This window comes from Fopius arisanus, unplaced genomic scaffold (assembly GCF_000806365.1).
Source record: "Fopius arisanus strain USDA-PBARC FA_bdor unplaced genomic scaffold, ASM80636v1 scaffold00009, whole genome shotgun sequence".
Lineage (NCBI taxonomy): Eukaryota > Metazoa > Arthropoda > Insecta > Hymenoptera > Braconidae > Fopius > Fopius arisanus.
This window is the reverse complement of record NW_011887748.1, coordinates 1354000-1381718: the sequence shown is the minus strand read 5'-3', so window position 1 is coordinate 1381718 and position 27719 is coordinate 1354000. Positions and strand designations below refer to the sequence as shown.

General features: G+C 37.3%; 3 protein-coding genes across 4 annotated transcripts in view; 2 read left to right on the top strand and 1 right to left on the bottom strand.

Annotated features, from left to right (window-relative positions):
• The first annotated feature begins 57 nt into the window (after positions 1–57).
• On the top strand, positions 58–3751 carry LOC105274102 (USP6 N-terminal-like protein). Its single transcript, XM_011316956.1, has 4 exons — positions 58–149; positions 241–929; positions 1105–1292; positions 1569–3751. Exons 2-4 carry the CDS (start codon positions 451–453, stop codon positions 2618–2620), a joined length of 1719 nt encoding a protein of 572 aa, XP_011315258.1. The 5' UTR covers positions 58–149; positions 241–450; the 3' UTR covers positions 2621–3751.
• A 181-nt stretch (positions 3752–3932) lies between these two features.
• Uch (Ubiquitin carboxyl-terminal hydrolase) lies at positions 3933–5757 on the top strand. Its single transcript, XM_011316953.1, has 6 exons — positions 3933–4138; positions 4210–4221; positions 4312–4440; positions 4806–4951; positions 5102–5322; positions 5416–5757. Exons 1-6 carry the CDS (start codon positions 4106–4108, stop codon positions 5559–5561), a joined length of 687 nt encoding a protein of 228 aa, XP_011315255.1. The 5' UTR covers positions 3933–4105; the 3' UTR covers positions 5562–5757.
• Positions 5758–5837: 80 nt separating this feature from the next.
• Positions 5838–27719, bottom strand: part of LOC105274098 (dendritic arbor reduction 1) — a 29161-nt gene continuing 7279 nt past the window's right edge. Inside the window, exons 2-4 of one of the 2 annotated variants that reach the window (XM_011316951.1) lie at positions 9216–10017; positions 8930–8989; positions 5838–7344 (exon numbers count right to left, since the gene is read on the bottom strand). In XM_011316951.1, coding sequence (XP_011315253.1) covers positions 7151–7344; positions 8930–8989; positions 9216–10017 — 1056 coding nt within the window. In that variant the 3' untranslated portion in view covers positions 5838–7150. The remainder of the gene's footprint in view (positions 7345–8929; positions 8990–9215; positions 10018–27719) is intronic. The other variant, XM_011316952.1, reaches the window with a different exon arrangement.

Sequence of the window (27719 nt, the reverse complement as noted above, 5' to 3'; positions counted from 1 at the left end):
CTTCACACGAGAGAAAATATCAGTAAACCACAGTAAACGATTGAGTGATTGTAGTGGGTTTTAACCAAAATAAAAAAAAGGGTGCAGAGAATAAATAACTCCCAACACTTCTGTGACTAAATACTCGTGAACCCAGTGAATAATTCGAGGTAAACGAGAATAAATAATTGTTTATCCCTCATGAATTCCAGTTATTTCCCCGAAAAACATATCTGGATTGCATATAACCTTATGTTTCAGTGTGTCAGTATTAGAATGTCAATGCAAATGAGATGAGAATTTCTTCGTTTTCCCCCGAATTCATCCCGATGAATTTCTCAGTAATGGGAGAATCCAGCGATAAATAAATAATTATAAATCTCTGAATTTCTGCTTCGAGAAAAGGCGATTTGCAATTGACGTGATAAGTAGGCGGTATGCTTTGATAACATACCGTTTTAATTCTGTGGAATGAATGAGGAAGAGTTGTTGAAACGATCCGCTGCCGAGCGGGACAGAATTTTCAGTAATTACGATCGTGGAAGAGAGCCTGGCGCACAGATTGACTCATGGGAAGATCCTGGATATGAGGTTTATCACACAACTGACAGATATGGATTCATTCACGACAAACGATTACCACGTAAACACGAGTCGAATGAAATTAAAATGCACCACATCGAGATGGAGAGAGTCAAGAAGTGGGAGAAAATGACAAAACACTGGGACAGTCCAGCGACTAAAGAGAAATTGAGGAGGAGAATTTACAAGGGTATTCCTGATCGATTCAGGGGTCAGGTGTGGGCTCTGCTCCTTGGCATTCAGACACTGAAGCAAGATCAGCCAGGGAAGTACGATGAGATGCTCAATCTTGCCAGACAATGGTCAACTGAGATTCGACAGATCGATGCTGACGTTGCAAGACAATACAGAGATCATATTGACTATAGGTACGAATATTGACTTTCTGCTTCCATTATGTACTCCGGGTTCTCTTCGAAAAAAAAAATTCATCGAGCGAAATCTACCAGTCACATGAACATTCATATCAACTCATCTGATCATTCAATTACATCACATCACATCTGTGATGATTGAGTTTAATTGATTTTATTTTTCTATCAGGGAAAGATATAGCATTAAACAGAGGTCCATGTTCTACGTATTGGCAGCCTACAGCATGTACAATATGGAAGTAGGTTATTGCCAAGGAATGTCTGTACTGGCAGGTCTTCTGCTACTCTACATGGATGAGGAGGATGCATTCTGGGGACTCTCTGTACTCCTCGCAGATAAGAAGTACTGCATGCATGGTTTGAACGATTTTATACTTTGATATTTGCTAATTATACACTGACCCAGATCTAAACCCTTTTATCCTTGGGGCGATCCAAATATTGTATTATTCACGTTCCTTCGTATTTGTAATAATAATTGAATTGTTATTACTGGAGATTTTGGATCCACTCAAGTTCGATTTTGTTTTCATTTTTTTAACGATTTTTTGTTCCTAACCAATTATCACTGCTTTTATTCGAGCTGGAGATCGATGAGAAATTGATAATTGAGGGGTGAATTCGGCGTTTTAGGTTTTTACATCGATGGATTCCCGAAATTAAATCGTTTTATCGAGCATCATGACAAGATAATGACGAAATTCCTTCCGAAATTGAAGCGAAAACTTGACAAGTGTGGCTGTGACTCGATCCTGTACGCACTCAAGTGGTTTTTCGTTGTTTTCCAAGAGAGAACACCGGTGAGTCTGGGCCTGAGAATTTGGGATGTATTCCTGCTGGACGGGGACCGTATTTTATCCGCAATGGCATACACAATAATGAAATTGCACAAGCGTTATCTGCTACCGCTGGAGGGGCTCGATGAATTTTGCAATTATCTTCAGATCAAATTGGAGAAGGATTTTCGGTACGATGATGATACAGTGATTAGTGCTATGGAGAGGAATCAGGAGGAGTTGAAACGTGCTAAACTGGATTATCCTGGGGGACCATTGCCTCTGGAATTGCCACGATTTCCATTTGGAACATTTAAAGAGCCATCATTTACGAGTAAAGTTGGACGAAGAGCTGAGGAATTTTCAGAGGCACAATTGGTCCTTCGAGAGTCCGTTTCACAGCGAAGGGAGCAGGCAGTGACTGAAGAGACTCGCAATAGTCCAATTCCAGCTGATCCTCCAAGTGGCAGTGACTTGGGAGGGAGTAAATTCTCTTTTGATCCGAGCATTGATGACGGTACGTCCCCCCATGGCTCTCGTCGATCCCTGGCTGACACATCTGTCACTTCAACAGCTGATTTATCAGTCTTCAGTTCGGCAACGAGATCACAAGCCCTCGACAACAGTTTGGATACTCAGAGCAACATATCTGTCGGATCATCTGGCAGTGGTGGACTTCCTACCCCTCGTGCTACACCTCATCAACCCTCTCCAGATGTTGTCAGAATTTATGTACCTTATTCACCGCTATCACCAAATTCCTTCAAGGAGGACCTGCAGAGAACCCTTCCACGCTCGCTTGAGACGAATAAGATAAGAATTAAAATTGATCCCGATGAAACTCCAATTGTTGAAAATCTCAAACCATTTTCTCTTGATAGTCCAGACGTTGAACTCGATCTTAAATAATTTTTTCATTTTGTTGAGAAGAGATCGTAATGCGAATGGACAATTTTGGAGGGACAATCTCCAGATGATTTCACTGTTGTTTGATGATAACACTCTGACTCCACTCGGTGTTTATAGAAAACCATGTGGGAATTTTAATGAAAGAGCGATCACAAATGGTGAATTCATGAATCAGCAATTCTTCGAAATACTCTGAAGAGGCTGATTTATCTAGTTTTAATGTCACGAGTCAAATTCTCCGTCTTCGTTGTCAGCGTTTTCATGAAAATTATGAAAATTTTCTTGAACGTGTTTATTTAAATAATTAATCCTCGCAGAAATCACGGGTGTTTTCTTAGTATTTCTGTATTCATTTGTAGCACTCGTCAAATTTTTCTCTCACATCTCCGACACAGAGGCGATGGAAAAATCAATTAATTATCTTACGTGACACCTGTGTAATTCTCACAGAAAAAAAAATGACAAATACTCTTCGGTTCTATCGCAGAACAACACAAAACGACAAGTTTATTTATTGATAATAATTCGATAGTTGAATGAAATAAGGAGATAGAGTGTGAATAATTATTTTTAATGTTTCATTGATTAGTGTTAGCAATAAATTATGGAGGTTTCAGATATGGGAATTTTTCAGAGTTGATTTAGAGAGAAACTTTCTCCTCATTTTACTTGATTATTGAATTATAGAGAAAATGACACTCATTAATTTTATTTTTTTATTGAGTATTATGAGACAAAAGATTGTAAAATAATAATCATGCCTATGGAAATTGTTCAATAATTGTAAAGATTAGATCTTGAAATACTTTCTCGTGAATTGCAGTTATTCACAAATATAGGATGTGTTTAAATGGCAGTATTTCGATGACGAAAATATGAAGTTGTTTAAAAACAATGGAGAATTGAATAATACGAAAATTAAGAGTAACGCGGTAATAATTAGAGATAGAGCTCGATATAAATGTCGATAAAAATGGTGTAATAAAGTTCTAAGATAATTATTCGTGAAAATCGTAGAACGTAAGAATGAGCTATGAAATTATTCTTTTTTTTTCACCATTACGATAATAATTTCGAGTAAAATTCTGTTTAGTTTATTTTTTTTTAGTGAATTTTTCATTCTAAGACAATGCGGCAATGTATTTTTTGATTGATAAGATTAAAAAATATTGAAAAATCAAGTTTTTTTGGCAGTTCATAGAAATTATCTCGGGGGTATTTTTTATTCCCGGAGCAAGAGATCGATATTATCGGCCGAGGGGGCGATAATAATTGCACAAAAAAATTACACAGTGTAGATGTCAGATCATGCAATTCCGTCTCCAGTGCTTTGTTCATGTTGATGCCGGTGTGGTTGTTCTGATAGCCAAAGAATTCCACAGTTGTAGTGTTTTCTCCACCGAGAGCAAAAGTAGAACTCAACCACCAGCTTCTCATCAACAATTTCAATTTTTACCCAAAGTTTTTTTATAGTAACAACAAAAAATGGCTCTAGTACCCCTAGAATCCAATCCTGAGGTAATAAACTTCATTTATATTCTATCCGGCTCTTGGGAGACGATGAATCATCATTTCCCTTTTTGTTTCAGGTCATGACGAAGGTGAAGACTGGAGCTATTTTATTTCATTCAATTCTTCATATTATTTAGCAATCATTTCAATATATTTCGCTCATTCGCTATTATTTTTAGTTTATCCATCAACTTGGAGTACCAGACAAGTTCTCTCTGGTGGATGTTTACGGATTAGATTCCGATTTACTTGATATGGTACCGAAACCAGTGCTCGCACTTATTCTACTCTATCCAGACAGTGAGAAGGTAATTAATGTGTTAAATTATCTGTTTAAATAATTATGTAGGTAAGTCTTGAAATCTTTCGTTATTATAGAATTAAAAATATGAAGTTTCTTTCTGTTTTTAAAATAATTCCGCTCAGTTATCAGTCAGTGAAAAACCGTTGACACAAAGGGGCGCAAATCCTGTAATACCATCTTTTATTCCTCTGTGACTCATTACGATTGTTTTGTTAATGTTCTCGGAACAATTTTTATCAATTGCTGATTGAGCACGTATGTTTCGAAAGTTCTCGATATTTTTCGAGTTTTCCATCATCTCATAATTTTAGTAATGGAGAGTATAAATTAAATATTACTTAATGATTAAATAATCTATTGGAATTCAAGGCTGCAGCGTACACTGCAGAGTTGATCGCAAAAATAACAGAAAAAGGGGAAGAAATTTCGCCAAATGTTTTTCACATGCAACAGTGCGTTCCCAACGCATGTGGAACTGTTGCCCTTGTGCATGCGATTGCTAACAACGAAGACCAGTAAGTACACGATCCAGTTCATGTAGAAGATTAAAAAGTATAGAAACATTGAGAAATGCTTGAAGAAGTAAATCGCTTGAGTAATTCGAAAAAATTGAGAGAAAAAAAATCAGTTTCAGTTTTCTTTCGAATTTTCATTTTCTTTTTTAGGATTGATCTGGAGGACGGTATACTGAAGACATTCCTGGAGAAAGCTAAGGACTTATCATTTACAGAGCGTGGGGAATTGTTGGTTAATACAGCTAGTGGAATTACCGATGCTCATGAACAATTAGCACAGGAGGGACAGACTGAAGCCCCTCAGGAAAATGCACCGGTTTATCATCATTTTGTGGCTTATGTGGAGAAAAATGGATCTCTGTATGAATTGGGTAAGTACAAAAAAAAATTCAAATGAAATGAAATTAAATCCAATAATCTCTTTCACTTAAATTGCATTTTTTAATTATTTCACTATTATTCAGATGGAAGGAAACCATTCCCCATAAATTATGGTCCAACTACCAGAGATCAGTTGCTCGAAAATGCCACAAAAGTTTGTGGTGAATACATGGCTAGAGATCCCGATGATGTTCGCTTTACCATGATTGCACTGGTTGCCAACGAGTAAAGAATATTCCATAAAACATTAAAAAATAAAGTACCAATACTTTTTTACATTAACTTTGAACGTTGGATGAATTGAAATCCAAATGGAAAAAATAAGTATTGCGTTTATATGGTAAGAATGCTTAAAGTGGGATGAGAAAAAAAATTTAATACATGTTTCTAAGTAATTTGAAAAATACATGAATTTTTCAGTGTAATTGACTCTTTATCCTGACTGTTCCCACAAAATCTTATGTTTATCGAAGTTCAACATGAATTGAGCAAACAATATTTATCATCCACTGATGATATAACGCCGGTTCTAGATATGAAGAATAACACAAATGTTTATGGTGATTTCACTTTATTTCACTTTATTTCTTCAACTATTTCATATAACTTCCGAGAACGTTTTTACTTGTTTTTTTTTTTCGTTTTGTTTTAGTGCCTTACACATAAATTTTCCATTTATAAAAACAATTTTCTACAAAGATACATTTAACAAAAAAATCATCAGATAATAAAAAAATCTGGAATACATTTTGCCTGGAATTTTCGTTGGAGCGAAATAATCAGAATATCATTTGAATAATACTAAACACGTTTTGCCATTAATTACCAGTGCAATTCGTTCTAATTGATAATAATACACTCGGTGTGACTAACCGTCACTGAAAATTAAATTTTTCCTTAACATCAATTTTCTGCATAATCAATTGCGCTAATCGCAATGGATAAAATCTAGTATCAGCTGTAAGTACATCTTTGTACATCGGCTCCGACTAGGACATTTAAATTTACACTTAAGGGTTAATGAATTTTCCTCGTCAATCAATTCACATTAATTATTCATCGAGTTCCATTAGAGTTGGATAAGTGACGGGAATTTGAATAATTACACTTTTCAATTTTAAACATTAATCTAGGAAGTATACATGTGCAAATAATTCTGATTTGTGACCTTCGTCGTGAGTACTCAATCCCTCGACTCGTATTTTCTCTTTTTCAACTAATCAGATGTTTCGATCATCAATTCATTTATCGAGTACTCGTAACGCGTCCCCAGGACATTCGGCAATATAGTCTTTGGATAATTAATATAAATCTCCTTAAAATCTAGTAGTCGCGGTGGATGGCAGGCGGTCTTGAACAAACAGGAGAACATGATTAATATGGGTTAATGAGAGTTACCCTGAGGCTCATCACGATTCAAGTACACGCTCGATTGAAGTATTCATAATATTCGTGGACCAGCCACCGTTGCAAGTACAGTAGGCCCCCCTGAAACACCAAATCCAGACTAGACTCTAAATTAAATTCAAGGCCATCAAAAATCCAGAGAAAATTCATAAAAAAGAAATCTCTGGAAAAATCTCTTGAACCTGGAATTAATCCAGAGTCAATTTTGGATTTGACTCAGGACTCTGGACCTCAGGGCGACTCAGTGCTGTCAATTCGTGCGCGTTTTCATTTCCAATGAATAATTGTCCCTAAGTGCACTTTCTTTTTTCATCCCCTCTGTTCTCTACAAACGTGTCCATTTAGAGATTAGAATCCTGAGGATAATTCCTCAGTTGTGAGAATTACAGTCATCTTGACACCGTTCTCCTGTCACTTAGCGTGTTGTTTTGGTAAGTGACGTTTCATGTGTAACGCCAGGTGATCACTTCTGGCAAAGGATCTCTCGCATACTGCACATTTGAATGGTTTAGCACCGGTGTGTTTACGGTAATGTCGGGTTAATTCATCGCTACGGGCGAATCTCCACTCGCACTCGGGCCATTGACACTGATAAGGTTTTTCACCTGCAATAGAAGAGAAATTCAATTAATTAATATATCACTGCGAAATCTCTTTGGACAATCCATCGGAGAAAGACTATTATTTTATCAATTCCCGTGCGTTTGTCGTCGGCGCAGAAAATTTTCGAAACTAAAGGACATAACGAATTTTTTGTAATGACCTTTTTTACGGGGCTTGATTGGCTCTATATATATGATTTTATCAAAAATTTCGATATCTCCCGTAGATTTCGAGATTTTTAGGGATGTATGGTCGATAGTCGAAATGGAATTTTCGTATTTTCGCGTTTTATTTCATGACTAAGTAATTATATTAATTAGTGCCGGAGATTCTACTGGGCTATAGTGAGATGATCGATAGATCGATAGATATATAATGTACATGGTATATATGTGTTGGGGAAGAAAATATATGGAGTACTGGGAGGAATGTCGCTCGCCTCGCGCCCGCGCACACGCCAACTCGCCCTGAAGACATCTTCTCACACAAATTAACGATAACCCGTTCACATATGTACCATGTAAGAATGAAAACGGGTACCTATGTACCTTTTCTTGAATGCACGTTGACCGTAGACTTACGAGATGGCGCATCCATTCAAAAGATACCGGTGTGCCACGTGCCCGAACACATCGCACTACCGATACTATTTTTATTTATTTATTCATTTTGTTTAAAGATTTTTAAACCAATTAAGTTACACCTGTTACCACCACTCATTCTCTTCTTCCCCCATATTTTGTTTGTCTCATTTCTTGGATTTCAATGTATTTGAATTTCAATCCTCAATCAAGTTTTTTCACTCGAGACTTTGATTTATGGGACGAGTTTGCAATTTGATGTTTTTTTTGTGCTCTTAAACGATAAAAATTTGAATAGTTATTATTGATGAAATCTACAGGGTGTCCCAAAATGACGAGAGTCTCATAAAAATTATATTAGAAGAAATCAATACCATAATTAAACACCAGACCTCTAAATTTCATTCAATAATTATACTACCCCTCAAAGTATTCCAAAATAATATTTTCTAGTTATCATAATATGTCGTAAATATTTTAAACAGTAATTATTTAATTTGCAATTTTTTTTGGGATTTTTTCGGTAATATTTCGCGTTGGATTATTTCGATTGGTAACCATGACCCAGAGATTGTAACAATTTCCTTTTTTTATTGTTCATGATATTTCATCAATTACTGATTTACTAGGGAATTGAAAATTACGCGTTGAACCGCAGGTGAATATTCTTCAATAATGGTACATTTGCGCTGTAAACTCGAGTGTATGTGAACGTCTTGAGATGTGGGTCGCTAACTCGGTGTTGCACATAATCCCATCTCACCTCTATATAACCCGTCTCTATATACCGGTCTCTTTACATACACTCACCAGTCACCCACACACGATCTCAACGATCGAACCACGCCCTGGAGGGCATCGAATACTATTTTTGCATTATTATCATTGAATTTCCGCAATGCCCATTAAATTATCAAAATTATTTTTCTTCAATCCCCAACCGCACTCACTCAATTTATTTATTCATTCACCTTCTAACATAACTAATGGGTAAATCTTTATCTACCTGTGTGTATCCGCTGGTGCGCCTTCAGATGAGAACTTTTAGTATAAACTTTTGTACAACCTGTAAACAAATAGGCAATTCAAATTACCCCTTTCGATCTCCTCTTCGATGATGAATTCCTCCGAAACTACAGGAGATAGAAAAATTTTAAAGATAACCTTTTCTGCAGAGCTCGATTAACTCTACAAAAATGGTTCAATCGATAATTTCGCCATCTCCCCTAGTTCCATAGATATTACCAGTTGTTTGGAAATAAGAATATAAGAAATAGAAAAATAATCATTACCAATAAAGTCACAGTGATGTACTCTCCGCTTCTCCAACTCCGGATTATTCCTACGATTAAATTTGGTAATTGAAGCCGTCTGAATCCTGTGGTTCTGATTGATCATGGATGGCTGGGGATAAGGAGGTGGTGGTGTTCGTCTGGGTGGTCCACCAAGTGGTGATCCTGGATCGGATATTGGGGGCGTTAAAGGTGAAACATACATGAGCCTCGTCATTGATCCATAGAGGGGCGAGGTTGCACTACCACTCTGGTGACCATGATGATTCCCCTCATTATTATTATTACTACTGCTATTATTATTATTATTTGTATTATTATTATTATTGTTATTAAATGTCTTGAGACCCGTTCGATGATCGTTACTCGTTCTTGAGTAATTGATATTGCTCTGTCGTCCTTCGAGTAGATGAAGTGTCGGTTGCTGCTGCATAGGTTCACTCTTTATCTCAACTGGTGATAGAACAGGTGATGTTATATCGTCTGTCTCCATTTTAACGTGCGATATATTCTGATTAGTCTGTGAACCCAGCATGTCGGCATTCTCTGGATCGAGCTTTTGAATGCTCGATGTGATGTCCTCCCACAGTGGTGGCCTGAGGAATACGTCATCATCATTACCAGCTGGTTGACTCCTCGTTGATACGAAACTGGCCTGAGGTCGGCATGGATTTGGTCCACTTGTCTCGAAAAAATCATCCATTGGTAACGGCTCGCGTGATTTATCGGGATCATCGTCGTCGAGCTTCTGGAGCTGCTCCAGGTCCTGGCGACACAGCAGAGTATCCAGGTCTGATGTCTGCTGGAATATCAACAAATACTGGGGATTAATTTATTTTCATACTCAACAGCTGATTAAATATATCGATTCACTGATGATTGACTCATAAATCTTCGATTATTTAGGTGGTGACGCGTGGATTCGCTCGAGTTATGGTACCTTTTTTTACAATCCATTATTTCACTTTCGTTTCGTTTTATCATTCGTTTTTCAAAAGCAGAAAATGCATGCTGGTATGGGTTCTGTCGTAGGTTGGAACCGCTCGTTGCCCCGTCATTCTCCCTTTCGTATTTATGATTTGTACACGCACTTCTGACTCCTCCCTCCATCCACTTTTGTACAATGATTCTTTTTTTTATGAATATTTTATAATGGTTAACAAACAAGGTGGTACAACCAGAACAGAACCGAGAACATTTTCGATGGATTTTTCATCACCGGGATGACTTATTGATGAATGATATGTAACGGTGGGGTTCTCTCGGGATTCTCTGAGCACACGCTAAATCTTGTTCACCAACACCAAACAATTCTGCGGGGGTTTTATTAAATCATTTGTTTTTCCACAATTGTAGTCCACCCGAAATATTCATTAATCCCAACTCGAGATTGAATGATTGATCCAGTGATTTGAATGTTAATTCTTGTTCTTCTTGTGGATGACTCAACGCTTTTTCAGATGTAGATGAAGACGAAAGGAAAGAGTAATCTAACTGTTCCTTCGGGTTCGTGGATGCCCCAATGAATAATTGATTTAGCATAATTATTTATTGATGTCGAGCGAAACGAATGAACGAAACGTGAAATGAATGCCACAGAAATAATAACACGCAATGATTTTTTGGGATTGAATAAAGCGATTAGGACGAGTCACATGATTTTCGGAAAGCATATGATTTTGTCGGTGCGGTAATAGCATAGTGAGTGGTGAAGAAAAAATTGGCAAAAAAAAAATATATTCGCTGGAGCAAAGTTCGAGTCTGTCCGGCTATTAATGTAGGATAATCATAGACGAATAGAGATATGGAATGGAGAAGAGGTCACTGATGTTAATAACGCGTTTCCGAAGTCTCGCGGCGGGTGTGAGACAAAATGAAAATAAAAGAGAATGAGAAAAATGAGAATGGAGATAAAAGTCAGAGACAAAAGGAGAATCCTTTCTGCAACACCGAGAGGTGGATTCATACATAACAAACAAAAGCATAAGTCATTCTTCTTCGGGTAATGGGTTTAGCATTCTGATGGTGCATAAGTTCATGTTGATGTTGATTATTTAATTTAATTGAATTAACGCGCCATTTTTTAAATCAAACGGTAAATTTTTGGTAATTATTTTTTTAAGTGCGGTAATATCTCGTGAAGATAATTATTAATTTATTTTATTTATTTGAATGGGAATTATTGAATATTGGATGTGAAATTGTGAGGAGTTTTATTTTTTTGGGGTGGGGTAAATCGCGGAATATTTCGCGGTGGAGATAATTATGAGAATGGCTGCCGGATTGGTGGAAGCGCACGCGCGGTGATGATGAGATTGATATTGAGAAGAGCGCAGAAGCAACCGGATCGAATCAATTTCTGGGGCTGGCCACTCCCTTTTTAGATCCAATGTCCTAAAGTTAAAGAGAGTACGTCAAAATGGCACGAGAAGTATCCGGGGAATGATTGAAATAAAATTGACATTGCGTATAAAAATGGCGGACGCCTCGCGATTTCGCGGGATCACTCCCCATTTATTTATTTTTTTATTATTCGAGAGAAATGAGAATTTTTGCAGAAATAAATAAATGATTTGAGGAGATTTGAGGAAGTCCCTTTCCGGTCTTGTTTCGCCTGCGGGAGTCAATGCGTGAAGTTAAAAGACCAAAGGGGCAATGGATAACACGAGTTCCTTACAAAACTCCTCTCAAAGGATACTAAACCGAACAAGAGAGAAAAGAAAAAGATTCTATCTCTCCACCATTCACTCGCCCCGGGGGTAATAAAACTTGTATACCGTCCATTATTTTACTTGCATTATCGTTATTTTACGCCCACAAAAACCTCCATATTTATGGTTAAATTATTCTGTATTAAGTTTTTTTTCGGCAATTTTTTTTAGAGAAAAACGCCGATTTCAGGGGGTGATAGAGAGATAATCTTTTTCGACTCAACTTGGCGCCGGACATTTTTGCCGAGCGACAGAATTACGCGATGAAAAAATATCACCACATCTAATCATCTCAAATACGATTTACAAATGGTAAATAATTACTTGTATTAATAAAATATTAATAATTCGGTGGCAATAATAATTACAATAATAATTCATGATTATCGATACGTTATTGATACAGGGGTTTCAATGAGAGTGAAACTGTTCGATATATCAATTCCACATTTGCGTCGTTTAAATGCTGAATTAAATATCGAAATGTCAGGTTAACACGTGATGACAACCAGTGGCACAGTTTGAAATTGTTGTAAGAATGTATGAGGGAATGTTGATTGGGGCACAAGACGACCCTCGTACGGGTATCATTGTTACAATACGGTATTTCGTAAGTAGATTGGCATTTGGTATTGCTCGGTCGAGTTGGATATGACCTTTGGTGAGGCACTTTCTTTGAGAGTCTGTACTCCAGCAATCGAGTTACAATATCGGCAAATAGATAGGCCTTTGACTTTCTATCACTATATTTCCCTTAATCTAGTCGCCGTATTGCTGAGGTAATTCTAAAAGACATGTCTTGAAGGAACTGCATGAAGAAAAATATACGGAAAAAAAACGAAAACATGAAAAATGCTGGAAATTTTGGAAAATTAATGGGAATATTTGGAAATCGCTGGAAATTTTTCTCTTAATCTAGTCGCCATATTGCTGAGGGAATTTTTAAAGAGACGTCTCAGAGAAACTGAATGAAGAAAAATATCCAGAAAAAAAAGAAAATATGAGAAATGCTGGAAATTTTGGAAAATCACTGGAAATGTTTGGAAATCGCTGGAAATTTTTGAAAATCACTGGAAATGTGTGGAAATCGCTGGAAATTTTTCCCTTAATCCAGTCGTCATATTGCTGAGGGAATTCTCAGAGACAAGTCTTAAAGAAACTGCATGAAGAAAAATATCCAGAAAAAAAAGAAAATATGAAAACATGCTGGAAATTTGAGAAAATCACTGGAAATATTTGAAAATCGCTGGAAATTTTAGGAAATCGGTGCAGAGCTGTGAAAAATACTTGAGTAGTGAAATCTCGTCCTGAATGAGTGAATGATAAAATATAAATGCGATGAAAGGTGGATGAAAGGGGAAGCCGAAGAGGTAACGACGTGATAAAGTCGCGTGCGTGACCCGCGGTCAGTCTGGGGCCATCTCTTCTCCCCCGTTGGCTCACACCGTACATGTTTAACCTCATCGCCTGCTGCTTCATCATCGATCCTACACCCGGAACAATAAAAAATGAAAAAAAAAGAAGAGAGAGATCCAACACCCGGTGCGCCTGCCTCGTACCCCTCACGCGATCCTGGCATCCGTCGGCTTTAACTCTCCCAAAACCACCCTTTCATCACCACCCCCTCATCACCACCCCCTCATCAGGATCCCCTCATCTCAATTATCAAGTTCCAATCCATTATTAATAACAATCAACAACAAATCGTTAATGATAAAATCCGCGGAAATCCCGCGAATTCTAGATCAATGAGACGAAATCGATTGGTAATTGATCAGTAAAATTAATTTATAGCCAATGGAATATATGGAGGGGAATATTGTTATTAATATCTCATGTTATTGGGTAAACGTTGACACGTGTCAATGGCGGACTCGGGGTTTCATTGTTACCCACATATTTTTCTCCCTCTTTTAATACATCGTAATGCATCGCATGCTCGTCTTCATTAACTCATTTGACCCGGGTGTCTATCCAGGGTGAAATGTTAATGCGTTTGGGAAAGTATTGACTTTAAATACAATCAAAATTGACATTTTATCCCATCAACGGCCATTTAACCCTTCAAATAAAACATGAAAATAAAATAGAGTACCGGTAATTGCGGTTGTAAAAATATTGAATTTTATCGTTCCTCCGTGGGAATATTCACCATTAATTCCCAATAAATTGTATTTTACCCATCGACAAAAAATTTTTAAATAGTATCTACCTAAAGTAATTTTTTAAAATATTTTTTTACTGGAATTCCAACAATTCGTTGAATGATTGTAAATTTATCAGAAGCCCATCGACTCATGGTACCTTAAAACCCTTCCAATCAGGAATCCATCGATCTCCCTGAGATTTGGTGATGAAAAATGACTCGAATGATTCGTCAATAAACCGGCGTTAAATACATTTAATGGTTCAACAGATGCGCTGATATAATGAAGTGATGGGATATATTATCGATGGGTGATTGAGCGTTTAGCCTGGCGCCTCCATGAGGCCACAAATAATTCCCTTAATGTGAGTCATTGAGACTGAAAAAATAATGAAAAATAAAAGATGGAAGATGTCGTATATCGGAACATTGTGAAAAGGCAGCGTACGAGTGGAAGATAAAAAGGATGCATTAACGTGATTACCAAGTGTTATATCCAAGCCGATGAGTTTTGTTGTTGATGATGGGCTTATGAAGAGTCAGCTGCTCTTTACCATGACGTTAACATCGAATGGTTTTAAAGCCTCCCCCCTATGTAATTTGCACCTGGTGGTGTTCTGATTCCATCGGTGATCACACCGATGACATGAGACTGATCGTTATTTTTTTTTTTTCTATCAAGGTTGAGACTGAGAAAAATATCAACCGCAGAAAATGAAGATAAAATAGTTGAGAGTAATGGAGTCATTGAGCGCATGACGATGGGATAAATGCATCTGTAAATTCACTTTGCGCAAGTGCAGTTGGGGATTTTTTTTTATTTGGGGTGGTTTTTGGTGAAAATTTGTGGAATTAATATTATAATATCACCCCAGTTGGAGTCGCATGAGAGTCAACCCTCGTGACCCAACGAGACTCACTAATGCACTTTTAATTAATTAAATGGATGTTACGGTGAGGCCTCACCCTCCTCGGTATATATATACTTTCTATATACTTTCTGCTCACCACATCGCGTGCGCTTTGTCCACCGGCCTTGCTAGCTCATGCCAACCAATGCCTTTTTACGTATGTGAAAATCATTTCAAAATGTTAATACAATCCGTGAATTTATGACTCGGAATTCGTGTCAATCCATTCTGACCTGCGAATCAATAAATCAATTTTGGTTTAAATAAAAGAGACGCGAGCAAAATAAAATCTCTGAAAAATTGATATTGCGATTAATTCAGGTATTAATTATTTTGAATTATTTTATACAGATTATTTGATTGATTTTGGAAATGGAGATTTAATAATTGAATATAATTTTCTGAATCGCGGATTAGAGGATGAAAAATTTGAAACAAAAAAATTTGAAAAATAACGGTGATGAATTAATGAATGGATTTCTCAGGGCACATGTAATTCTTGCGTACTCTATAATTCAGTGTCGGGTCAAAAATAAATGCTACTTAATTCGAATGCCATAGTTTGCCTTTGATGTTCATGGTGGGACCACCCGAACGCTCAGCAGGATCACCATAGGAGAGCTCTCATAATTAAACTCGACGATGACATTTGATTTAGTTACTCTACAGCTTCCTCATCTCTCATACAGAGAGAAATTTAAAAATTATAATCCCCAGTGCCAATTTTGTCTGCCTGTAACAATTTTTTTACAACTCCAAACATTTCCAGATAAATTCATAATTCCGATTTATTTCGTAATTTTTTATCCGCGATTTCCGCGAATTCCGCGAATTCCGCGATTTACGCGATTTCTGCAAATCCCCGAAATATCAAGTAATTATTATTGCTAAATAGTCTTGTGAAATTGGATAATTCGAAAACCTAAATTTTTCAAAAGATAGCGTGAGAATGAAAAATTTGAATGTAACTGATAAAACTGATAAAAGATCTTTTGACGAATACAGAATAATAGCGAAGATTTGGGCTTGTCTGTTTATTATCTCAATTGCAAAACGGAGATAACAATAATAATTTCCCAAGTAGAAATTCGTTGGGAATAATTCAAATAGCACCGAGCAAGGTTAAAACGAAGATAAAACGTGATAGGTTCTCAGTAATTCATTCAGGTGTGCACTAAAATTTATCTGCAGAGTAAATAATCCCGTCGATATTCTCGGCTTTATATAATTTCTTTTTCCCACTGACTATTGCATATGACAGGAATAATAAATGTCGTGAAGACACGACATTCAATATCTCACAATTAAGAGCAAACGCCTAGACACCTGATCGTGGTTAATGGAAAATCCAGCATAACGTGACCCGGTGAAGGCATGAAGCATAAATAATATTATGAAATCACCGTAACTCGGTGGATAAATGTACTAGAGATGCTTCTGATTTTTATTATTTTTCCCTTTCAACTTTTATGTGACAGTCGAGTAAAATCCCCTGACAATGCGAAGGCTTTTTCATGAATCACCCAGCAATTTTGACATTGACAATTCATTACAGCAACTCTCAATCATTTATAATTAATGGCCAGTCTCTTTCCATATTTATAAACATTATTACTCAGATCTGAAGACCTGAAAAGGTGAATTTTTATCCAGAGGCTGATAATTCTGAAAAATCTAATCAAGAGTGAAAATAAAAATCTGGAATTGAGAGATGGAGAGAGAGTCGTTATGATTTATCGTTTTAAAATTCTGTTGGTCGAGGGAAGAGAGGGAGGGGGAGGAGGGAGAGGAGGAGGAGGAGAAGGGGCGGAGGAGAAGGGGGAGGAGGGGTAGAGAGAAAAGGGATGGGGGTTGTATTTTTTTATTCAACGAGAACTTGTTAATTAAATGGTTTATGGGTGCGACCAAATATTCGAGTTTTTATAGTCAATTAGCCACGGTTCCTTCTCGCACTGAAAATATCCTTCCAAAGATGTGGTATAGTGGCCCAACGGTAGACAGGAGGATGTAAGATCCAGGACGATTAGAATGAATGGCCACCATAAATCAGTTCCCTCGTTGGTGCTCTTCACGTGTGGCTCCAAGAAAAAATTTAAAAAAAATATTAGCAGGGGTGGGAAATGCTAGCCCTCTTTTTGGATTTTAGAGAGAGTTTTGTCCCTTGATTTCGTAACCTGTCCCTTTTTTTTTATTTGCCATTCGTTTTGCCTAATGTACCTCTTTTACCCACTGTCCAAATCTTGATCTACCGGCTGTTGTACATTTTCACTCGCTCGTTTAATGTAACAACATCCGACCTTTTGAATTTATCGGGACTATTTCTTAATCCGTGAACTTTACGCGATGTTTAAGTCCTCGAATACCAGTCCATTCGATTTTTTCCATCTCTCGGACTTTGGGAAATTCTTATTGCCATCGGAAAGACTAATCACATCAAATCATTAAAATAAATAAATTAAATTTTCTATCAATTTGCGAGTATTTTGCAATTATTAAATCGTAATTGATCCCGAATAATTGCAAATTATTATTGTAATGGAAAAATTATAAACTATAATTGAAAGATTATTCCAAAATCTCTCCGGAGTCGCATGAATGAATCGACAAATCCCCGTCTCACTCCTCAAAAATCGAGTTCGTTATATATTCCAAGATATGCGTGTCACGAAATGCATATTATCTTCATGATCGACGTCGAAATAGGATTATACTCTCGTCTTCATTAACGAGATCCGATCAGAATTGATAACCCGTACCTCGACCTCGACTCTAACTTGAAAACGTGCCTCATCCATAAAATAATAAAACCCAATGGATCAAAAAAAAAAAAAATCTCATTCCACTAGAGCATAATAATAAATAATTGAAGGTGCAATTGTTGATGAGTGGATTATATCCGTTTAAATGAAGACTAGTGGAAGTTTGGAGTCAATTGACTGGTTGGAATGTCTGGTGTACTTTGAAGAGGGAATGAAGAGGAGGTAGATAAGACCGCGTAGGAGTTTGAGAGACGAGAGTTGGAAGGACGGTGGATTTTTATCTGTGTAGATGCCAGGACGCGTGTGAGAATGCCATCAGGTACGTGTATAGCTCGTGTTCACTGGGATACAACGAAAACTAGAATCTCCTCCACCTCTTCTCCATTGAGCTTGGGGACAGAGCGTGTTTCCTGATGGGGTCATCAGTGCGAATTAACATACTGGACTTAGCGTGCATTAAGCTAAAAATCCACGAAAATAATCTACTCTTCATTATTCACACCGTGAGCCAACAAAAAAAATATCTGGGTATTCGGTACATCGAAACGCGAATCAATAAAATAGTCTTTATTTTATGTAATCACTATTTTTTTCCTTTCTCAATTATGAATGAATTTGATTAATTTAATTAATTAAGAATGTTATTGTAATGTTCTAAGTATTTTTGAGAATAGAATTTGTTTTATTGAATATTCATTACGAAAGTGAATGAATAATGGAAGGACAAGTGTTGAACTGGAATACCGAATTTTTAAATGATTAAATGAATTCATAAGAGATTGGTAAAAAAAAATGGCTCACCCCAGGGGGCCATTGGGAGATGTCCAAGAATCGATACTAGTTTCCTGAAGTGATTGGAGATCCGCGATTGGTTGATCTCGAAACGACAGACACAATAAAGCAATTATGGGAATGGATGGACATGTAGATACCGAACGGATTAGTCCGGTAGCTAGTCCCTCGGTTATTTTACCTTCATCATTTTTTTTTTCTTTTCATCTGGGGATAATCTTTATACAGCTGGAGGTTCAATCAAATGTTCCTGTTCAACCTGACCACCGCATTTGTCACGAGTCACTTTGTCCAGATCAAAACACACAATCTCTCACTTCTTCTCGACTCTTCCCTATTATTGCTCGTGTCAAACTCATCATTTCGGTTATTCACCGGTGAAGAAAGATTACCGGATATGATTTTTATGACAAAATTGTTTTCTTCAGCGCACAGTTGGATCCTAATCGTCCAGAAAGAACGAAATCATCTTGATTTCAGGGGATCATGCGATTTAGATGGAAAAAGGAAATGGATAGGCTATTCCCGAGATAAAAATCACCGGTGGTGCATTAAACTATTGGGTTTTATGATGGATTATTTGTCGTGATAGAGAAATTGATGTCCGAATTTTTTGAGATTTAGATTAGAATTTTGTGAAAATAGAATTTTTTTGAGAGTCATTTCGGAGTTTTTCAAATCGATTTGAGGGATCAATAGAAACGCAAAATCTCCTGTGGTGTTGGAAAATCAAGTCCCAGGGTCGGCTCAGGTGACTAGTCAGTCATTGAAAACTAGGTAAAAATCACCGCTGGTGGCAGTGTTTATTCCCAAAGGGAAAAGAAAAGAATTCTGGAGCCTGACAAATGCCCCGTCATTATTCAAATTTCAATCTTCACACTTCCAAGAAAATATCCAATTTTCTTTCATAACCGAAAAATTACTGGTAAAAATGGCGTAAATGTATAAATTATAAATAATAAATTAATGCTCATTATTTAGAGAGACCGACAGTTTCTCGTGAGCACTAGAAAATTCGCTAAAAAGTGGAGAATGAATTTGAGAACTGATATACGACGAGAGGACGGGCACAAATGGCTTATGTATTGCGTTTTAAAGAGAAATATATTCTCTATATATTCTCTCACACCATTCTACATCATAGATGTCCATAACGGTTTCATTCGATAAGTCTTGTAAATGAGGTTACCCGCCCAATAAAAACATTGATAAAAAAAATAAAAAAACAAAAGCAATTAAAATGACTTGTATATGAAAATAATAATTTTCCAATTAAAACAGAAAACAATAAACAATTTTCCCCGTAAAATGCGTGGATCTAGAGATTTACATTTCGCTCGGAGAATAAATGTTATAAATAAAATAATGAAAATAATGGCAGTGGGAATTTAGCCAACAATTGACGGCTCATTAACACCGATACCCTCAAAAACATATCCGGCCGGAAATCACTGTAAACGCATTTTTTTTAAATCACTGTAACGATTTAGAATGAAAATGATTGGAGTGGGGGGTAATGCTCATTGAATCGAGACGATTCCTCGAGTGCTCGGGGCATACTCACTCGTCCATACATCCGGAGGAGTCAAAAGGTGTGTGTTAATCCCTCTGATGCGTATGCACACGTCTGAAACCTCTTTCCCTCCCTCTTTTATTTCTGTATGATTACCAAAGGCACACACGGGGAGTTGCGTGGGAGTAGCTTGACCGGACCATTGGAATCCGCATAACGGGAATTTCCGTTGATCCATCGGTGGATTATTGGCCTCAACTTTTTCGTTTTCAAAACACCTATGATAAGCGACAGATACATTTTTTATCTCCCCTTTTTTATATATTCACAGACGTCTCATACGCGATGAATAATCCGCAAGTGAGAAGACCTCATTTTCCAATTTTAATGTAGCTATCTTTAATTTTTTTTAACGCGCGCAGTTTTCAAATTTCCCGCCGCGAGTGGACATCTGGCGCTGCGCGCACTTTCGAGATATTTCGATTCTAACGAACTTCATTTATGTCGTAATTTTTTTGAATAGGATAGATTATTCATCCTGATGATCTCTATCAGAAATTCAGTTATAAATAATTGTAGGTAAGATTAATGGAAAATTCGCCTGACAGCGAGGGGATTATCAATAAATTTAAAGATTTTGGGGTTAACAATAACAAATGTGCGGGTTGAGTGTGAAAAAGGGACACGGAGAATCGCACACCCAGGAATAAAGTGGCAAGAGTCCTAACGTAGAACGCTCACATCACATTCTAGGCTATTCCGCATTCTGTTCCCCCACTTTAGAATCACCGGGTTGTTGAGGTACCTCTCATCTAGAGCCACTGGCTCACCTCTACGCCTTGTAGCTGGAAAAGTTGTACCCAGGAGAGAGAACTCGCGGCATATATACACGCGCGCCTGTATTAAACTCGAGAGAAGTTAACTGAAATAAAGTGAGACACTGCTACTCGTGTAACACGTTGTTACGAGTGAAATAGTAATACACCTCTCGTTTATCCATTATAAACCACCTTCATCCATGGGGCTTTTACTTGCTCGGTTTATGTACATGTGTGGATTATAACGTCCCAGTGATCCCGGGCGGGAATTCCTTTTTTCTCGTTCCTGTACGTGAGCTCTCGTTAAAAAATCCTACAATTTTACATTTTTCTATTATATCACATATTTCGTGATGATTTTTGTATTGATCGATCAACTCTTATCGGTGAATACTGGAAAATTCACCGGAGTTTCTTGTTCAGAATCACGAACGTGGAACTCTCTCCCAATTCATCGTTATATAAATTCCCTAGAATTTCAGGACCTGAACCGCGCCTGATTGAAGGCACCACCATTTTCCCTGAATTCCCTGAATTCCCTGAATTCATAACAGGAACTCAGGCACGGGTTCCACAGGAATTCTCCGAAAAAAAACGTAATTTTTCACGGGAATCGAACCTGGAACTCCCCGTGTACTAATCCTGCGTTCTTCCGACTCCGCCATAAATTCGACCATAAATCCAGCGTTAAATCAACACAACGACTTAAATATTAATTTCAAATATCGAAAGCGGATCTACATCATTTCCCATCTAATTTGTCATTAACTCACATGAGAAAATGTTTCATCCACTTTGTTCACACGACAAGGACAAGATGAATAGTAACCGGCGCATGTAAATGCACTTACGCAATTTATTATTCATTAACATATTCTTCTCTCTCTATATATTCTCTTTTTTTTTAATGGCCAGTCGGAATATGCATCTATAACACACGTGTCCAGTAAATGGCGAATGGAAAAACTTTAGCGTGTATTCACGGGCGGACACACGCGTCTGTCGTCTCGAAGGCGTGGGAGGTTCACCTTGCGCACATAACCAGATCTCTTTCAATTCAAATTGCATGGAGACGGGATTATCAAGTTCAGTCAGTTATTTTTTATTATCTCATGTGATTCATGGTAAACAAGGGAAATTAAAATTAATTGGAAGCATCTGGGAGCTTTAGTTCATTAAAATATCTCGATTGAAGGACGCGCGATGAATTTTCTCAAATTCCCAACACTTTTCATCGCCAAAAATTTAATCCAATCACCGCCAATCACAATTTTATAATGGATTAATTATGTATTGGTGAGAGAGAAAAAAATAATAGTGTGAATAATATGTGGGATAATTCAGCGTGTTCTGTTTCTGTCAACCGCTCATTCCGATAAAACCACAAAAATTTATTCCGAGAATTCTCTAATTACTCATTAATATGGTATCTTTCATCAGACCTCTCGTTCAGTATCTCAATCAATTCCCATGAAGATTACGTGTTAACATAAACACGTTATTTACCGAAGGATAATGAAACGTATAGGGGAATTGAAATAAATGCGGTGAGCCCTGAAGATTGGTATATCGTGGATATAATACCGTCCTTGCACGGGATTCCAATCGATTTACATTTACCCCCCTCTCCATCAATGTTCATTGCACCGAGACCACTGAATGCATCACTTGACTTATAAAATCCCAATCGATTGTATTCAAAATTCATCTCAACTCATCGTACGATCCAGTATTTAATTCAGCCTTATGATCTGATATCACGAGAAATTTCAATCGATTTCTTCATCTAAAATAGGGGTTGTTCGCTGTAAGTCTTTCACAATTAACGTTGGGTAATTCTGCACTCAGTAAAGTTCAGGTCAATTAGATCTACGACATTTCGATCTGAGATAAATTAATTAATTACAATATTTGGAACATTTGACTTCACCGATAATTACTATTGACAATACCCTTTTTTAAAGCGGCAAATTATTTCTATTATTTCTATTATTTCATTATTTCATCATTTTTATTTGAATATTTCTCCCATTTTCAACGATTTTTTTTTTTCTTCCACTCCATTGAATTGTTCTTATCTCCATTACATGTCGTCACTTCACGCGTGTTTTTCTTGGGTATAATAACAAAAAGAATGAAAGTTTCACCCGGCTTGACAAGGCCACGGGCAAAAAGGTAAAATGCCTGAGGAAAAATCGAAGGAAACGAATAACCGAGTGACAACAAAAACCATGAAATAATAACATTGCAGTTTTAATCATTCCATTGTCCACCGAGATACATCATTAATAATTCAATACAGTTTTCTCGGGCAGGGTAATAAAAGTGAGGAGTGAATTATTGCTAGTTAATAGTTTGTATGGAATGAGAGACAACCAGCTGCTGCAATTAGTTTGTGTCCCGTTTCCAATGAATAACGCGTATCAATTTTCAATCAGCTGAGTCGTAACTCCTTGCCATTTCAATGGATGTTTTATTTTTTTAATCATCGGCGATTCTTCTCTAGAAAATCCTCTCTTTTTTCCCTTTGGATGTCCACCAGTCGTAATTTTTTATAATTTTCATTTGAATTTTCATTTTTTATCGATCGTTCACGGCTCTGTCGAGAGTTTCGTGGATGATAAGAGAAACGGAACTTATGGATAGGTAATCTCAGTAAACATACGAAAAAAAAATAAACTTAAACCCCGGCATGAATGACGAAGTCTCACGAATGATAAACATTCTAATCTCAATGTGACATTGAGTACTGCTAATAATTTCTTACGTCTTTTTGTGAGTACATGCGGTTTATTTCTCTATGTTAAATGGTGGTCGTACATCCGGGATATGGGGTAATAGATATTTTGTTAAAACTCAATCGAGGGGGAAATAATTATTGGAAAATCAGTCATTGATTTATGATTCTCTCATTCCATCGGGCATTGTGAAAAATCCTGGTGGAATTTCGGGTCAAGTGTTGCTGCGAAAATTTCTCTGCTTTCTTATCGAATAAATAGCGAATTCCGTGAGATGAGGGGAAAAATTCTAGGAAGACATTCAGTGAGTAAATACTGAGTTCACGAGTGTTTGAGTTTCAGGTGCATGTTCTCACATTTGAATAACGAAAAATATGCGGTAGCGCAAGACTTTCGCGATTTTTTCTCCCAAAAATTCGCGTTTTTCTTTTAATCGCAATTTCACAGAAATCCACAAAATCCCCTCGAATCCCATAATTGTTAATAAAAATAATGATAAATGGGAATCGACGAACAATATATATATAATTAACCCCTCACCCTCACCCCGAGTAAATAAATTTCTTTCATCGAGAGCCGAGAAATTTTTCCGTCTCCCTGTCGACACTCAGCCTCGCAAAAACATAAATATTCCCCGTGGATTAACAAGTCTCTACACTTTATTTGTATCTCTAACATGAACCCCGAAGAAATGGATTTCACAAGAGAACCATCTAACCGCGAGATATTTCCATGGGAATCGCATAGGTCACGCGAATTCCAGCGTTTATAATATAACTGAAATAAATAGACAAAAGAATATAACAATAATTTCGCATTGAAAATTTAAAGTTTCCAACATTCAAAAATTCGTGGAATACAAATCTCAATTGGTACCTAAATCCTTAAAAATTCCACCTCAAAGTTCTTGTTTATTTATCCCCAATTATGAATTTTTATTCCTTCACTTGAAGACAAGTGAAATAAGTGTTTTCCAAGTGTTTTTACAATTTTGATAATTTTTTTTTATTGTAATTCTGATTAATTGGACGGTTGGCGATTTTTTCTGAATGAAAATTGACGGAAAATTATGGAAAATTATGGGAAATGATGGAAAATTATGGAATAATTGGGAGAGGGTGGAGCTGTTCCAAAAAGTGTTATGATTTTTCCATGGCGAGCTTCTTTGTTCCATAAGTAACGAATGCGCTCAGTCACGTTAGAAAGTCAGCTTCAGGATCACATGGTCTGAGTACGTGTAGCCAACTTCCATTTGCTCCAGTGAGAAGACAAACACAGTGAACTTTTCCCTCTCTCTTATACGTCTATAATACGTACTGGTTAATGTTAGATACATACACAGTTAAATATCCGAGTTTGTGGTCTCCCTTATTGCTGGTGGTTGTCTCACTCGAGAGCGAGCCTTGCGGGGCTGCACGACGCGCGCCAGCGAAAGATACCAATCTTGTTTCTTGACCTATATCCGCCTTTGCATCCTTGCGCAACAAATGGTGGAAAGGCGTCTTCAGTACTTTTCAACGCAATTTTTGGATTTTTAACGAATTTTTTCCGTCACCGTGAGGTGAAATCACGGGAGTTCCGCAGTCCCGAGGGGAAATGGAACTCCAGAAAAAATTGGTGGACCTGAAATTCCAGGAGTTTCATTTTTTAAATCCTGCTACATACCCGCCTTTGCATTCTTGCCCCACAAATGGTGGAAAGGCGTCTTCAGTATTTTTTTAACGCAATTTTTGGATTTTTTGCGAATTTTTTCCGTCGCCGAGAGCTGAAATGAAACTTCACTTTATCTAATCGTGAAAATCAATCATGATATCCTTGAAGTCTTCCGCCATTTTAATTCTCAAAAAGTTGACCCACAAAATGGCGGATAGATGGGATAACTCCTCGGATTTCCTGTGATCCTGTTACAAATCGATCGAAAACGAAAAATCGAACGAATTGATCCTTTGATCCTTTGATTGATTGAGGGAATTGTAGGGAAATTTCCACAAACAAATAACAAATGAGTCGACCATTTTTTTTATCGATAAAAACGAATCTAAGGAACGGCAAAGGAGGACAAACGTCTGACACCGGTACGTGATCGTGTTATGACAAAACGTGCCGGTGTATCATTGACCGGTACCTCACGCACCGTCAATCATACATGATTCTCCAGCTCAGGCTTAATGAACTCCAAGTGAGAAGCTGGAATCCCATTAATCTTATCCTCATTTTTATCCTCCACTTCTCTTCTCATTTTTTTTCTCATTCTCCACAACAACTTTTTTCTGCACTGCATATCGCTTAATTAATATATAACCCGCGAATGGTTAAACACAGGTTCATCATTATTAAGATGAAACACACAGGGCGAGTGCCAAACTAATTGGTTTCGTATAATTATAACTTGCTGTCCCAGGAATGTTCATAAGTCAGAGTTTAATTGACTGATTAATTACAGAGAAAATCGGTTAAAAAATACACGAGAGATTTCTCAATTCTAACTGTTCTCCATCAATTTTCCATACTTTTAATATATAAATATATAATTTTCTGGATAAATAATAAAACCTAATTAATTATCCTAATCATGAGTGGATCCGACACTTCAAACGGAATGAAAAATAGAATGACGATTTCAGCTTTGGAAGTGTGAATGACAAAATGATCTGGGAATTTAGCGGTTATTTTCAGTATTGTTTATTGCAAATGCGTTAACGATTCAATGGATTTTAGTTATGGGTGGAGGCCAGTGTCGGGCTGCTGGAGCGGCGCTTTCCTTGGAAAAGTACCGTTACGTCGCGAACCTCATTCCCCGATGGATTCTCTTCTCCTCTGGTTCTGGTATCACCCCTTCCCCACCCCACAGTGTCCGGGGATTCACGATTTAACCGAGGAATCGGTTGAGGCCCTGACCACGAACCTCAACGCCTCCCGGGCTGAACCTTGAGCACGCGCCCAAGCTACTCATCTTCCTCATCATCCCGCACTTCTCATTCATTTCATTCAACCTTTAAAATATTTATCATTTATCACACTTCGTTGCCTCCATGCGACAGGTTGTTACCACCATAACCGATTTTTTCTCAAAAATTTATGATATTTAATTACTTATCGAGTAATTAAAAAAATTCTAATTGGTAATCTACGGGTTGCGGGTTCAATCCCATTTTTCATTTTCGTTTATATTTGTTAATATTATTATTGAATTGTTGTTTTCGATTGAGCGACGATCGCTTCGATCTCTCCGATGAATAATTACAATAATAACGTATCAATTGTAACGATCACCCAAAAAATATACTGAAAGATTAATCAACTTTGCGCATGGGTACATGAGGAGAAATGAAAAAGGGAAAGGAACGTAAAGTGAAAGCTGCAAAGATAATGACGAGTAGGCGATGAACCGGCTGGGACAGAAAAATCCACACCGAGTGTTAAAAGTATCTGCACGAAGTGTTTGAAATTTGACGTAACTGTCATTTTAAAAAAATACACGGATATTCTTCTGGTTTGAATTGGCTGGATTATTCTCTTTGGAGAATATCTTTCGCAGTCACCGAATTGCCGAAGAGATCTCATCAGAAGTCCCGGGAGAGTCGGCGGAAAGAAATGAAACAAAAAAATAAGAATACAAACCAGATGACCGAGCGAGTAAACGACTTTCACTCGAATGAGACTCGCGAAATCGTGATCTCTTTTTTTTTCTCGCACCCAAATTGATTTCAGTAGCACCGTATAATATCCGACAAATGATTATTAACAAATAAACATGTTAAATTCCCAGACAAACGTCAACCGACAGTTTTCCGCTTAAAAACCCCAAACGACCGTAATTATTTCTCTTTTGACAAAAAATTCGGTCAAACCACGGGAATAACAAAAATGATAAACAAACCCGGGGATAAACAATAGTGAAGTTCGCCCGGGTGATGGTGTCTCATTGGTCGGCGGTACCGCCACCTGTTGAGCGCGGGAAATTTGAATAGGGCGCGGTGGTTCAGCTTTTGAGGTGAAAAATTATAGTAGCGAACAAAAGAGGTTTCATTTTTCTGAATGGCAGATTTAAAATGAGAAAAAATGCCTTTCAGAGGTCGACTACTAATATCACTGGTCTCCGAGGTGACTCTTAAG

Excerpts from the sequence above, each read along its gene's own strand:
- LOC105274102 (XM_011316956.1), top strand. The coding sequence starts at position 451 with ATGAATGAGGAAGAGTTGTTGAAACGATCCGCTGCCGAGCGGGACAGA. Across the intron at positions 930-1,104 it reads AGAGATCATATTGACTATAG|GGAAAGATATAGCATTAAAC; the intron begins GTACGAATATTG and ends TTTTTCTATCAG. Across the intron at positions 1,293-1,568 it reads TAAGAAGTACTGCATGCATG|GTTTTTACATCGATGGATTC; the intron begins GTTTGAACGATT and ends TCGGCGTTTTAG.
- Uch (XM_011316953.1), top strand. The coding sequence starts at position 4,106 with ATGGCTCTAGTACCCCTAGAATCCAATCCTGAG. Across the intron at positions 4,441-4,805 it reads TCTATCCAGACAGTGAGAAG|GCTGCAGCGTACACTGCAGA; the intron begins GTAATTAATGTG and ends TTGGAATTCAAG. Across the intron at positions 5,323-5,415 it reads TGGATCTCTGTATGAATTGG|ATGGAAGGAAACCATTCCCC; the intron begins GTAAGTACAAAA and ends ACTATTATTCAG.